Source organism: Sceloporus occidentalis, unplaced genomic scaffold, assembly GCF_023333645.1.
Source record: "Sceloporus occidentalis isolate IW3139 unplaced genomic scaffold, rSceOcc1.0.p SCAF_8, whole genome shotgun sequence".
Lineage (NCBI taxonomy): Eukaryota > Metazoa > Chordata > Lepidosauria > Squamata > Phrynosomatidae > Sceloporus > Sceloporus occidentalis.
In genome coordinates, this window is record NW_028316988.1 from 11,220,317 (window position 1) to 11,234,344 (window position 14,028).

The 14,028-nt window shown below is 55.5% G+C and overlaps 1 protein-coding gene across 1 annotated transcript in view; it reads left to right on the plus strand.

The window, feature by feature from the left end:
* The first annotated feature begins 11,854 nt into the window (after positions 1-11,854).
* The window catches only part of ZNF618 (zinc finger protein 618), a 41,337-nt gene continuing 39,163 nt past the window's right edge, over positions 11,855-14,028 (plus strand). Inside the window, exons 1-2 of the mRNA XM_089536823.1 lie at positions 11,855-11,927; positions 12,385-13,007. Of these exons, the coding sequence (XP_089392949.1) occupies positions 11,855-11,927; positions 12,385-13,007 (696 nt within the window). The remainder of the gene's footprint in view (positions 11,928-12,384; positions 13,008-14,028) is intronic.

Below are 14,028 nucleotides of genomic sequence, written 5' to 3' on the forward strand. Positions count from 1 at the left end.
GCTCTGCATGCTTCCCATCAGGGCTGGGCAAACGCTCTCCAAGGGAACCCATCTTCCATTATGGGTCTTTTTGTGGTGGGGCCCCAAGAACGCAACTGAGTCCAGAGTGTCAGGATGATGAGCGAGAGCCAAGGGAGCCAGTCCTCTGCGCGGATGGCTGCCTTTGAGTGGCCCTCTTCTGTGCAGACACAGCCCTGTCAGTTTCGCCAAGGGAGGATTGGGATGCGCTGCGTCTCTGCCGCATGCTCCAAGCCGCCTCTCTGGCCACTTCAGAGACGTTGGGGCAGGGCTGCCAGGGAGCTGGCAATCCATCTGGGCTGGTCCTGTTTTGCCTCCTGTTGTTTTTCAAACTTGAATGGTTTGAGCAGTCTCTGAATTTTGGTTTCTTTTCCATTTCGTGATCTTAGACAATACAGATATTTCTTGTAATGCTTAAATTGTGGAGAGAAGATGGCGGCGGTCGTGGGGTTTGGAATCCACAGTTCTCTCCCTCTTGCTCCACTCAATTTTGACCACTTGCAACCCTGCTGTAGTAGCTAGTGTAGTTCCACAAAGGTTGCGGTGTGTGCGTTAGATTATGTTGGGAAAGGAGAAGGCCCACAGAGATTATTATTGAGGTTGTTGCCACACAGGCAGTTCATTGTGACTTAAAATTTGTTAATACATTGATTAAATCTGCTGATAGATGTCTGAGCATAAAACAGGTAAACTAAATAAACAAGATCAGTTTATCTCCTTTTGTTTCTGGCTAATCGGCAGAACAGGCCTTGGATGAGAAGAGGTTGCCAATGTCCATCCAAGAAGGCAGATGTGCCTCTTCCAAGATGGCATCAGCCACCAGCGTTTTGTCAAAGCATATGCATTTAAAATCATTAACATTTGGAAACAATTGCTGCCTATCTGGAGGCATCTTGTTAAACCAGTCACATTTTTGGCCACTCGGGTAATAATTTCAGCCAAAGTCATGGCACTTGGTTTATCCCATTTGTAGCCTTCTCTTTTCCCATTGGGGACAGTATGCTCTCCTTCCATTTCGGGGTGCGGAGGTTTTGCAGGCTGGGAAAACACAGTAAGGGCAAGGGAGCTGTTGCGTGAGTTAGGAAAACGGGGGTCCTGAAGCTGGTTCTGACCAAATTGCCTTCCACAGCCAGCATTGTTATCCCTGTAATGCAGGTGAGGTGGCAGCCAAAACTCCTGGCAGGGTCAAAAAGATTTGGGATAGCCTGCTTATTATTCAGTTTTGTTTCTTTTATTTGTATGCTGCCTTTCCCCATAAAGGGACTCAAGGCGGCTCAGAGATTGTCCTGTGTGCAGCTTGCAGAGAGGAAAGGTCCTCAGGAGGATGGGAAGAAATACCACTGTAGTTTGAAGGCATCTTTCATTCAGAACAGCTGACCCAACTTGATTCTGCTCCAGCCAGGTTTTTCATGAATACCGTGGAAGGGAATAAGGTTTATTTATAGTTTCAGTGTTGTGCTGGAAGGGTAGCCCTGGTCTGCTTTGGGCTCCCTCGGCGTGGGGTGTGTGTGTAGGCATGTCTTCATTCCCAGGCAAGTATTACCAGCTGCCAGGCTGACATCTTGACCCAAGTATGTGCTGCTGGCTGTAGCTGCAGCCCCTCTGCACACACCCTTCTGTGGAATAAGATTGCATAACTATCCCAGAAAGTTTTGAAGATGCATTGTGTGGGCGCAGGATCAACCTGTTGTGTGAGTTCACAGGTGACCACTCTAAGAACTACAGCGACAGGTATGCGACCTATCCTTTTGGAGCTTTCCTGCCACATATAAGTGTCAACCTGTATGTTGAAAACCCACTGTCTTGTAGATCCTGGATTTTGGGCAAATCTTCTTACAGGGGAAACATGTGATGTATGTCTCCACCTGGTTTCATTTGAATATGTAGTGGGGATCTAACCGCTACAAGGGATACTTGTCTCCTGGCTCGCTGCTTGAAATGGCAAGCTGGAGAATTTACCTGTAGGTAAATAGAAGGCAGCCGGATTAATTGTGGGATTTGCTGCCTGAAGAGGTAGTAATGGTGCTGACCACCCACTTGAGAGGAGAAATCTGTAATGCAAGAGGAGGCGTGAGGCAGGGGTGCTTCTGTTCGAGTCAGTTGCCCCTAGCGTCCAGTCTTCAGCAGGAGACCCTCCTGCCCCACTTGTGGGCTTTGTGTTGGACGCTTGGGTGCCGCTATAGGAGCAGGATGCCCTTCAAAGGGCCTCTGTGGGGCAAGGGAGCGGCGGGAAGCCTCTGGCTTGCTGCCTGCTTGCTTTGTTCACTGGTGAGCAGATGAAGCCCGAGTGCCACCTTCTGGTTAGTAAGATGAACACATGAGAGAGAGGTGCAGATGCTGCAGGGAAACTGGTTAAGGCCAACTCATCACCAACATTCTCCCTGTACTGTATTTCATTGCAGGATTCATTCCCTGCTGTTCAAAAGAAAACAAAAAGGCTAAGATCTGTAAATGGATCCAGTATGTACCAAAAGGCTGACAGCCAGCATGGTCTAGTGGTCTGAGTGTTGGACTATGACTCTGGAGATCAGGGTTCAAATCCCCACGCATCCAGGGAAACCCACCGGTTAACTTTGGGCAAGTCACACTCTCTCAGCATCAGAGGAAGGCTATAAGAGCTTTCCTCTGAACAAATCTTGCCAAGAAAACCCTATGATAGGGTTACCATAAGTCAGAAAGAATGTGAAGGCGCACAACGAGAACAATACACCAAAAGCAGCTGCACAAAAGAGCAGGAACACCACAAGAGCTTTGAAGGAATCCTGTACTCCGTTAAGAAAGAGAATAATTTTAAAGAGTATGAAAACACAAAATGCTAAGAACTCAGGGGGGTGAGATGGAGGGGCAGTGGCCTGAAATCCTTGCGAGAGGAGGGGTCAGAAGTCTCTGTCCAGGAGGCAGAGCAGAGCCTCTGGCCGGCCCACTGTGGCCATTCCCTCAGTCCCACAGGGTTGCCATGGGTCAGATCTGGCTGCTGGGTGCCCAAAGAAGGCACCATCCCTGAACTCCCCTCTTGCCTCTTTCCCTGCTGGGACCCTTGGGAGGAGTGCTTTGGCTCTGGAGGCTGAGGGCTCTGCTCCCAAGCCCCAGGTCGGCTGGACTGGCGTCTGCAGGCTCTTCACCCATGGCACCGGTGGCACCTTGCACTCCACCCTCCAGCCACAGGCAAGAGTACTCTTCTTCCATTACAAGCGCCACAGGTAGGCCTAGCGTCAAAAGGATCACCATGCTCAGCTGCAAGGAGACTGGTCCCTCCAGGGGGCCTGGTCCTGCAGAGGAGCTCAGGGCCGCTCTCTCCCTGGGCTGCTACAGAGGGAAGAGTGAGGCCTTTGGCTCCTGGGGGCTTGGCAGCGCAGTGGGTTCCCTGTCTTCCTGGGTTGGGAGGGAGTGGGCTGTGTGTGTGTTGGGGAGGTTGTTATGATCTACTACTACAAGATTTATTCTGAGGAGGTTGCCAAGGCCTTCCTGCCAGGCTGAGAGAGTGGACCTTGCCCAGGGCCACCCACAGTGGCCTCCGTGGCTGTGGCTCTCAGGGAGTCCCAGTCCAACACTCAAAGGCTTGTGTCTGAGTGAATAAGCGCACGCTGCAGTTAAAGTCTGGCTGTAGATCTCCCCATCGGCCACTTGAGGGCGCCGCTCTTGCTAATCAATATTATTAACCTCTGTAAGCATTGTATTGGAGGAGCTTCACTGCCGTGACTTAAAAGTGTTTTCAGATAACATGCGAACATCAAACAAGAAATTTGAATCTGTGTTACTGGGCTGACAAATGGCAAATAGAAATATAAAGCAGGAGCTGTCAAGAAACAAATCCACGCAGAACAATCTGGGATGTTACAGATCAAAGGCGGATGGCGGTTGGCAGAGACTGGGCTGCTTCCAGAAAATGCTCAATGAGGAAGGCATTGGGGGGCAGACAGCCTCGAAGCACCAGCACCCCTTCCCCCATTGCCATCCCAGGATCTGCCCAGGAGCCCTGGGTGCGGGAACCGTGCACTGCTACCATCCCAAGCCCTGTGCCCATCGGAGGCTGGCGTGGCTCCCAAGGCTGCCCAGGGACAATGTCTTGGCAGCTCAGGCTTCGTCTGCCTTCAGGGAGGCCTCCTCAGGACAGACCTCTCAGCAAAGGGCAGCCGGAGCCCAGAGGCCTTTGGGGGTGATGGAGGAGGCCTGTGGGGTCCTCTACTGGCCGGGATTTGGAGGTTCCTTGGCTCAGGTCAACTGCTCATTTTGCCTGCTGTTCAGAAGCCCAGAGTAGCTGGAGAAGGATTGCTAGGCAGAGCAGCATCCCGTGGCAAGGGGCATGCGGGGCTTTGTAGCCAGAGCCACAGATGTTGTCCGTGTCTGCACATGTGTGCCTTCAAGTCGCCTGTTCACCTATGAAGACCCCACCAATTTCACAGTTTTCTCAGGCGAGGATTCCTCAGAGATGGTTTTGCCGGTTCCTTTGAAACAGAGCCTATGGCACCTGGGAGTCCCTGGCGGCCTCCCACCCGAGGACTAACCAGGGTGGTCCCTGCTGAGTCTCCAAGACCAGAGGCCTTCTTTACTCAGTGGGCTTGATTCCAGGGGTGTGGTGTGCTTAGCCTTACACACAACCCTTCCGCAGCCTCCCCAGCCTCCTCCTCTCCCCGAATGCTGCGGTTTACATCACTCTGTCCACAAATCCCCTTAATTTCAACACTATTGTTTTGAAATGCTGATTATTTAATTGTAATTTTAGTGTTGGGATATTGGGGGGTGGGGGTGGGTGGGAAGGGACTAATTTTTAAGCTAATTGTATTTTCTATGTAGTTTTATTGTTGTTACCCGCCCAGATTCCTTGTGGTTGGGCAGGCTATAAATATATCTATTATTATTATAATTATTGAGTGAAGAAGTAATAGAAAGGAGTCTCAGGTGCAAAGGGAAGCCGCAAGCAAAATGGTTATGGGCCACTGAGATGGCTTCCGTGGAACCGGGCGACTTCAGTGTTACGTACTTTTGGTGGCAAGCTGGCTCATAAACCAAGGGGTCCACTTGCCAAAAGCCCTGCCTCCAGACCCTCGCAATCCCTCAGGCGCACCACTCCAGAGGCATGAGCACATCCTTTCCAGCAAAATGGGACTTTTTTCGTAAGGTGTCGGGCGGGGGGGGGGGCTTGATCAAAATGGAGATTCAAGAACTGGCTAGTTCTAGCTGCCTCCCTGTTGGCATGAGCCCCACTGGATGCCCGCTACAAGTATTTTGCAGGAACTAGGTCAGTTATTTCTGCCACTTATTATTTCTGGTGAAAGGTGTCTGCAGCAAATGGAGCCTCAGAGGACAGCTGTGGCTTCATTTGGGGAGCTGCCTTCAAATGTGTACATTTTCCAGGATATGTCCAGATGACCTCTGTTTCCTGAAGAGCCATCTTTCCAAAGTCTGGCATATTTGGACATGTCACTGTAATCTAATTTGTAGGGTGTGAATTCTCCTATCTAGATCCTCAGCTGCCATCTTCTCCCCGGGAGCTGGATCTGCATATCGGTTGCTGGTGCGGCCGCTGATGCATCTCCAAAGTTTGGGCAAGTGCTTTGGCTCGGACAACGGGCAGCTGAGCCTCAGCCTCCGCTCTTTTGGGGCCGGAAGCGACGGAGCCTGGCAGAACCCTGCCTCTGCCTGAAGGCAAAGGCCTGGTGGGGGGAGCCAGTGTGCCACAATGGTTTCAGCGTTGGACTAGGACTGGAGACCAAGGTTCGAGTCCCAGCTCGGCCATGGAACCCACTGGGTGGCCTTGGGCAATAAGTCACACTCTCTCAGCCTCCTCTGGGGAAGGCAATGGTTGCAAACCTCCTCTGGACAAATCTTGCCAAGAAAATCTCATGACAGGTCCACCTTAGGGTCACCATGAGTTAGAAATGACTTGAAGGCACACAGCAACAAGAACAACAACAAGGAGAACAGGGAGCTGGATCACAAGGTGACCTATTGGCATTTCCATTGGGAAGGAAGGAGATCTCTGATCTGGAAAGCTGCTTGGTCAGAATGCTGGATGATGCTGGACTGAGTGTGGCACATGGAGCTTGGAAATCAGAAGGAAGAGCAGCCACCTTCCCACAAAAGAACCCCCTCCTCTCTTGCAAAACCTCAAAGGGGTTGTTTTCTTTGCTCTTTCAGCTTATTGTGCACTGACACAAACTGTGAATCATTCATCTGGAGGGACTGGCAATTCCCTTGTTGGACTGCCGCTCTTGGACTGCTGGCTGAGGGAGGTCTCCCTCCAGACTCCCGCCTGAGCCCACCTTTGCTGCAGTGGCTTCCTCGCCTTCGCCCAAAGAGAATGTGCAGCATTCCTGGACAGGTTTACCAGGAAATAAGCCCCATTGAAGGAGAGTCATAACATTTTACAAGGCCTGGTTAAAACTTGCCCTTCCACGGGCAGAATTAACTTGTGGCCGTTGCTAGTTCTCAGGCCTTACTGCGTTGCACTGGGAAACCCCACAGCTTCAGTTGCCCCTTGCTAGAGGGCCTGGGCCCAAGTCCAGGTAATGGGAACAAACAGGTAATGGGAGCAACGCAAGCGCTTAAGCCTTGCGGGGGCCCTCCTGATGGTGCCCTCCCCTGCTGGTCCCTTGCTGCTGCTTCTCAAGTCCTGATGGTTTTGCCTTATCCACCCCTCTCTCCCTCTTTTTTAAACATTACCCATTCCTTACTTTTCTCATTTTTAAGATAGGCTGGAAAGGATTTTGAATGAGATAAATGCCCAGAGTTAGGAGAAAAGGAGTCCTGAATCTGAACCCTGCTATTGATTTTTGTAGGGTGAGAAGATTTGGTATTAACTTCTCAGATGCAACCCTATCAATACTCTGTTCTCCAGCCCCCAAATTATAACAGGATATGTATTGAGAAATATTGAACTAGCAAATCTTAAAATTTCTGCAAGCAAGATACATTGGCTTACCAGATTCCCCTGGAAGCCTCTGGTGAAAGAGTCTGAATAGTAGCCAGGGAGCCCACCTTCCCGGACTCCTTGTCCCTCCTCTGTGGAGGAGTCAGGGCATTTCTGTGGGGGAGGCCTGGGTTCTGCCAGGCTCAGCAGGAGGCCAAACTCACTCCTTCCTTCCTCGGAGCCTTGTTGCCCAAGAGGTGCTCAGGCCGGCCGGCCGAGGGAGGAGTCCGAGGAGCTCCTGGCCCCGGCTCTCAATTTGGGACCTTCTTTGCTTCCCCACAACTCTGCTACCAGGTGACTTCATTTCATTCTCCTCCATACCCAGTCATGGTATTGAGGGGTCCTCAGGAACGCTCAGCGGGGCTTCCTAGGAAAGAGCTGGGGAGCAGGAAAACCATTGCCCATCCCACCCTGGAGATCCCAGGATGCCTTGCCTGGTCAAGCAGTGGACAAGGACCAAAGCGATGGTCTGGAGGAGAGGGTTCTTCTGCTGCTGAGTGCCCAGCCAGGGTTCCTGCCAAGGGGCAGGAGGGCACAGGGCTGTCCTGCCACTCTTCTGCTTCCCAGAGGCAGCCGACTGGCCCTTCTGAGTCCCTGGGGCTGGGGCCTGACCCAGGCAAGGGCTCTTCTGCTCTCACTTGGTCCCTGTGGGTTTGAGGTCTTAGTAGTTATCACAGTATGAAAGACGAAGGCATGCCTTGTGTAACCAGTTCTGGTAAGTTGCCAGGGCCTTCTTGGGCACCACTGGAGCTTTAACACTGGGACAGATGGGGTTCTCAGCACTGTCTGAAGTGCGCCTGGAGGGAAAGATCCTTGCAGAGTCACTGCGTCTCACTGAGCCAGACAGAGGCTGACGCCGGTGAAGAGGCTTCTGGGGTCAACAGCTTGAGTAGCCCCAAGGCTGCCTGCACCAGCCAAGCTTTGCCAGAGAGAAGTGTGTGTGTGTGTTTGCAGAGACAACTGTAACGTATCTAGGTTATATATAATAGATGCATACATACATATCTAAACATATATAAACACTTAAACACTTGCAAGGCACATTTCGCAGATCAGCACAATATGCAAATCTGAATTCCTGATGAAAATCACAAGCCGTCAGAAATTGGAACAGGTGTCTGAAAGCATAAATATGAAGCTTTAATAAATATTTCAGTACTGACAATTTCAGAAATGTTATCTTTGAAAACATGGAAATACCGCCTCAGGAGAACCAAAATATTTAATATTTGCAGGAATGCTCTAAAGCAAACCATTCCACGTCAAGCTTGCCTCGGCTGGAAGCGGTTGCGGGTCCTTCCTGCTTTTGCGAGGGCCAAGTGGAGCCTCAGCGGACAGGGGCAGCGTGCCTCGAATCTCGGCTGCCGGGGAGCTCTCTGACTGGAGGCCTGGCGCCGGCCGCTCTATGAAGTCGGGGCCATGGCTCTGATCTGGTGCTCGCTCTTGAGAGAGAGGCAGAGCGCAAGGGTGCCCCGTGCAACCCGCTTGCTTGACGCACCATTACTTGGCACAGTGTTTAAAAGCAAGCTGTAACTGGGATTCTTCCTTCATTGGAACGAGAGAACTATTTTTCATCACTATTTTGCAGGAGGAAAACATTGGGCTGAGAAGGGACTGGCCTGAAATGGGGGCCGGGGAATCCTGCCTCTAAAAAGGCCCTTATAAGTAACAGATAGAAGTAGTCAGAAACACTTAATTCTTGTACCAGTGCTATGCAGTGCTTTAGCGTACGACTAAAGTAATTTTGTTCCAAAGTAAACTGGTTCTATGGCTTTTGAAATTTGACTTTGTGCTGGCCTTTTTACCCATGCAGGGACGTAGCTAGGATTTTAGGAAGAGGGGGGTCCAGGCTAAGTGCCACTATTATAATGGGGCTTGGGTGCGGTGGTGCAGCAGCACACACCATTAATTTTTCTAATGGAAGGGGGGGGTCCAGACCCCAAGAACCACCCCCCCTTGGCTACGTCCCTGACCCATGCGTCCCAAAACACAGCGACTGGCGTTTGTTGCTGGTGGCCAGTCCTCCCTCCTGGCTCAGAGCCTTCCTGTGTCAGTTGTTGTTGTTGTCGGCCCCTGGGAAGCCCTTGCCGGCCTCCGGACAGGGCGTTCTGGGCCTCTCAGTGGCTTCTTTGACTGGTCCACTGAAGGCGAGGGGGCTGGGGTCTCCTCCTCCTCCATCGTCTCCCAGCTGTAACCCCAAATCTCACCCCTCCTTTTGCGGTCCCTTCCCCAGAAGAACCCTCAACTCTGCCGCGGGGTCCATCTCTGGAGGAGACCTAGGAAGCCATCTTAGAATACTTTGCCACCTATTTCCAGTTTGTTCAGCTGACACTGAAAAGAAAGTAAAGGCTCCGCACAGTAACCTAAAATGACGAAATGATTAATTATGCCCCCTCCCCGCCTGGAATTAAAAATGCAGACGCTGCGAGTGCAGAGCAGCAGGTTATGTATATTTCATTGTTGTATAATTGGGGCTGTCGGGTTCTTGGGAAGGTATAGAGATGGAGGCAGCCGTTTCATGTCACAAAGACACTGAGCACACTCCGAAGTGTGTGACAACCGCACACTCGGCTATCTTCGGTGTTCAATGTGCGTTGTGGGAACTTTGGTGCCTCAGGAGTTTCTCAGGGTCTCCGCAATTTTAGTACACATTCAGAATGTCTCTGATGGACAACTCTTAATGTGGGTCAGTCATCTGCTCAAAGGCCCAGGGAGCCAAGCTGTAGAGAATGGGACACCAAAAGGAAACTTTGTACGGGGGACAAAGACTAGCAAGGAAATGAAAACAAGCCACAGGGCTGCTGGAAAAGCTGGTTCTTGAGCAGTGAAGGGACCCTGCCAGAATCCATGAGGCTGGAAGGGAAGCTTTGCTGCCAAAAATAAACACAGGGGGAGGGTTAGGAAGTGCTCCTATTCTCCTGGGGAGGAAGGCTGAGGCGAAGGTTCGCCCCTTTGCCAGGCATGGGCAGAGGGCACTGCAGTCCCCCTGACCCTGTGGTCCCCAGCGGTCAAGCGGGGCCTGAGCGCTCCTGGTGCCGCCACTGCCTCTTCCCACAAGGGGCAGACAGCTGGGTTGGCAGGCTGGGATCCTGGGCTCCAGCAAGCCAGGCCTTGGAAACAGCTGAAGTCGATGCTGAGAATTGGCTGCCTTGGCCCTTTCTCTCTTGCATCCTCTGCAGGTTTGCCCAGTGCCACCGATGAAACCCATCCTGCCCAGGGAAGGAGGGCACCCGGTGCAGGATCCCGGGGGGCCCTGGAGATCAAGGAGGGGGTCCAGAGGAATCCCTCTGTTTTTTGGGGCAGATGTCTGTCAGAAAGACAGGGAGAAAATAAAACAGAAAATAAGGGCCTTTTTTAAACTGAACTGTTTGAATGGCTTTTTTATCTCCGTTTTAGTGGGCCCTTGGTATCCGCTGGGGCTTGGCTCCAGGGTCACCTGGGATATCAAAATCCTCGGATGCTCAAGTGCCATTAGCTACAATGGCATGGAACAATGGTGACCCTTATATAAAACAGTAAACCCAAGGCTGGTTTTTCTAGAATTTATATAGATATTTAAATATCTTCAAGTCATGTACGGTTGGATCTTTGGGGAAGGAAGCCGTGGATGTGCTTTTACTTTTAGATGCTGTATATACCCATAACCATCCCCTGTCGAAATGCAAGAGCGCAACCTCTCCTGGAAGGACGGGCCCCTTCTCCTCCCATCATCCATCCAGCCTTTAGCAGGAGCACAAACATTTTGCCTGCTGGGAATTGAAACATTCTTGGGCCTCGTTGTCCTCATCCTTAGACCCTTAGTTACGTGGCCCTAGGTTTTACCCTCGGCTTATCCATGGGTCAGATCAAAACACATAATTTGGGCCCCAAAACCTGACCTCGACGTATGCGCAAGGTTGGCTTGTAGCTGAGTATATGTGGCATTCAATTTTTCAGTGCAGTTTTGAATCAGTGAAATATTGCCAGGGGTTTGTTTCCATTTCAATGTTCACTTTTTGCATGCTTTTAGCTCTGTTGTCTTTTCAATGGTAAGCCACCTTGACTCCCAGTATTGGCAGAAGGTTAGGATGTCAATGCAAGCAGTTCTGATGTTTGATGCTGAAAGGTGGCGCGCCTCTTCGCCTGCCAGTGTCGGGGCTTCTAAAAGCCTGGCCTCCTGGGAGGGCGGCCCTGTCCCGGCGTAGCCTTCCTCCACTTTCTTTGCCGGCGGTGCCCCCTTCTTTATCCCCAGCGAGGAGCCTTGTTTTGCCCTCCAGGAAAGGAGGCATGGCAAGGACTGGGGAGGGATGGCACAGTAAGTCGTGCCTCGGAGGAGACACGCCTGACAGCCAAGCGCAGGTGAGCTATTGCAGCCTCCCAGACTTGGCCTGGAAGCGGAGGAAGGAGGCGGCCGCGGCAGGCCCTGGCCACTAGGCAGGGCAGAAGCACAGGGAAAGGCTCCTTGTGGGACTTCCCTGCCCTGAGAGGCGGGAAAGAGCCCTGGGACAGGCAGGCCTTCATCAGGGAAGCCTTGACCGGCCCAGAGTCCATACCAGCGGAGGAAGGCCCCCGCCACAGCCAGGCCTGGCCCCAGAGCCTCCCTGGCAGCCAGAGAGGAAGGAGGCCTTCTTGCTCCAGGCTGGGCAGCACTTGTCCCTCTTGGCCTCCTTCTGCTGGGGGCCTTGCCAGGCCAGAGAGCCCCCTCTGCTTGGCAGGAGCCAAGCCAGTCTTCCGGGGGAAGGCAGAGGCCTTGTGGGCAGCGCTTGGCCCTTGCGGCGGGCAAAGGGAGCCGAGAGGGCCCTCTCTTTGGAGGGCCAGCTCTGGCCAGGCCCTGCGGAGGGGAGAGCGAGCGCTGGCCCAGTGCTCTGGGGGCCTTGAAGGCGGCCTCGGCTCCTGCTCCGCGGGGCCTTCCAGGCGGAGGGCACTGCCAGGGCCTGCTTGCCAGCCATGGCTCCGGAGCGGCTCTCCTGCCAGGGCCACCGTGGGGCACAGAGGCCTCTTGCCCTGGGAAGGCAGGCAGGCAGGCAGCCCTTTGGAAGGGCCTCTCTCCTCCGGCCATCCTTGCCGCGCTTCCCCCTCCGCCCTGGCGCTTCTCCTTCCAGAAGGACCTCGGGGAGGAAGGCTTCTGCTCGGGGCTCCGGCCTCTCTCTGCCCAAAGCCTTCTGCGCCGGCCCCAAGGCTCCTCGGGCGGGAGGAGCCCCAGGGGCAGGCCCCGCTCCGGGGGCCACCGGGGGACGGACGGACGGACGGACGGAAGGAAGGAAGGAAGGAAGGAAGGAAGGAAGGAAGGAAGTCAGGCCTTCGGAGGAGCCCCTTCTCCGCCGTTTGGAGCCTTGGGAAAGGCGGGCCCCGGAAGGAAGGAAGCGTCTCCGCAGCGGAGGGAGCGCGGCGAGGCCTGGCCTCCTGGCTGGCTGTGTGGGGCTAGGATTGCTCTCCTGGCTCCTCCTCCTCTTCTGCTCCTGGTCTCCTCGAGGCAGGCCCTCCAAGCCCTGGCCCTTTGCCCCCTGCCTCCCCGGGGCTGCCTCCGGGGCCACACCGGGGACCTTCCGGGCCTCCTCCTCCTCCTCCTCCCGCTGCCCTCGAAGCGGGCCTTGCGGCGGAGCTCCGCCGGGGCTGCCTTCCTCCGCCTCCTGCCCTTCTCTCGGCGGGAGGCGGGGCGGAGAGGCCAGGGCCGGCCTCCTGCTGCCGCTGGCGGGCGCCCTCCCTCCGTCCTCCGCCTGGTCCTGGGCCCGTGGCTGCCTGCCTGCCTGCCTGCCTGGTGCCCCGCCTCCTGCTCCTGCCGCCCATGCCCTCCTCCTCCTGCTCCTGCTCCGCTGCTTCTTCTTCGCCTTCTTCCTCGGAGGCGGTTCCGGGGGAGCCCCCTCCTCCTCCTCCTCCTCCTCCGCGGAGAACCAGCGACGACGAGGCCGGAGCCATGAAGGAGCCCGGCGGGGAAGCAGGAGGCGGCGGCGGCGGCGGAGGGGAAGAGGGCGAGGCCTCGGCGGGGGAACGGAGGGGCGCCCCGAGGACAGACCCCGCCGCCGCCGCCGCCCCCGAAGAGGACGAGGACGAGGAGCCCGAGGAGGAACCGGCGGCGGAGGAGGCGGCGGCCCCGGCGCAGGTGAGCCCGGCTCCGGAGGGAAGGCGGCCCCTGGCCTTCTCTGTCCGGGGAAGGAAGGGAGGAGGAGGGAAGGGGCTCTCCTTCGGCCGGGACTCGGAGAGGCCTTTCGGGGAGAGAACCCTCCTCCCTCGGGGGCCGAGGCCGGGCTTCCTGAGAGGAACCCCGTCCCTCCTCCGCCGTCCCCCGAAGAAGGCCCCTCTCTTCCGCTCCGAGAGAAGCCCGGGGCCGTCCTCCGGGGGCGAGGGAGCGGGCGCCGGCGCCTCTTCCAACGGAGGAGCCTCCGCTTCGAGACGGGGACAGGATTCCAAGATGGCCGACCCTCTGCTGCAGGAATTCGAAAAGGGCAGCGGCGGCTGAGGCGGCGGTTCTGGGAGAGGAGCAGCAGCAGGAGGAGGAGGGCAGGCGGCCGGCCGGCCGGGGGCCCTCTCGGAGGCAGGCGGGAAGGCGGGCAGCCCCTCCGGGCCCCGGGCCCCGCCGCCTGCCTCCCGCCCTCCCTCCCTCGGCCTCTCTCTTTCGGGGGAACTGGGAGGGAAACGCTCCGGAAGAGCTGGGGCTTGGCGGCTTCGGCGCTGGGCCTCCGAGGGAGCTGGGCCTCGGCTGGGGCCCCTGCAGCCCCTTCGCGGGAGAACCCAACAAACAAGCGGCGAGGGCGGGGGCCTCTGGCTCAGAGAGAAGCTTCTGGAAGGCCGCTGGCCACAAACAGCCCTTGGCCGCCTTCGGAGGAGCCCCTCCGGAAGAGGAGGAGAGAGAGGCCCAGGGCTCCAGGGGGTTCCCCCATTGGCGGCAGATTGGCTTCGGCCCAGAGCCTCAGGCCAGCTCCCAGGCCAGGCCTTCCTCGGTGGGTCGGAGGAGCCACAATGGAAAGAAAGGGGGCTCCGGATCCCAGCTCCAGGCAACGATGTCTGCCACGTGACCAGAGGCTCCGGCCCTCCTTGGCTTCGCTGCCTCTCGGCTGGTCTCTGGGAGACTGCTGCTCCATCGGAGAAGAAGGGGCCCTCCCCCCCCCCCGAGAAGGGTCCGG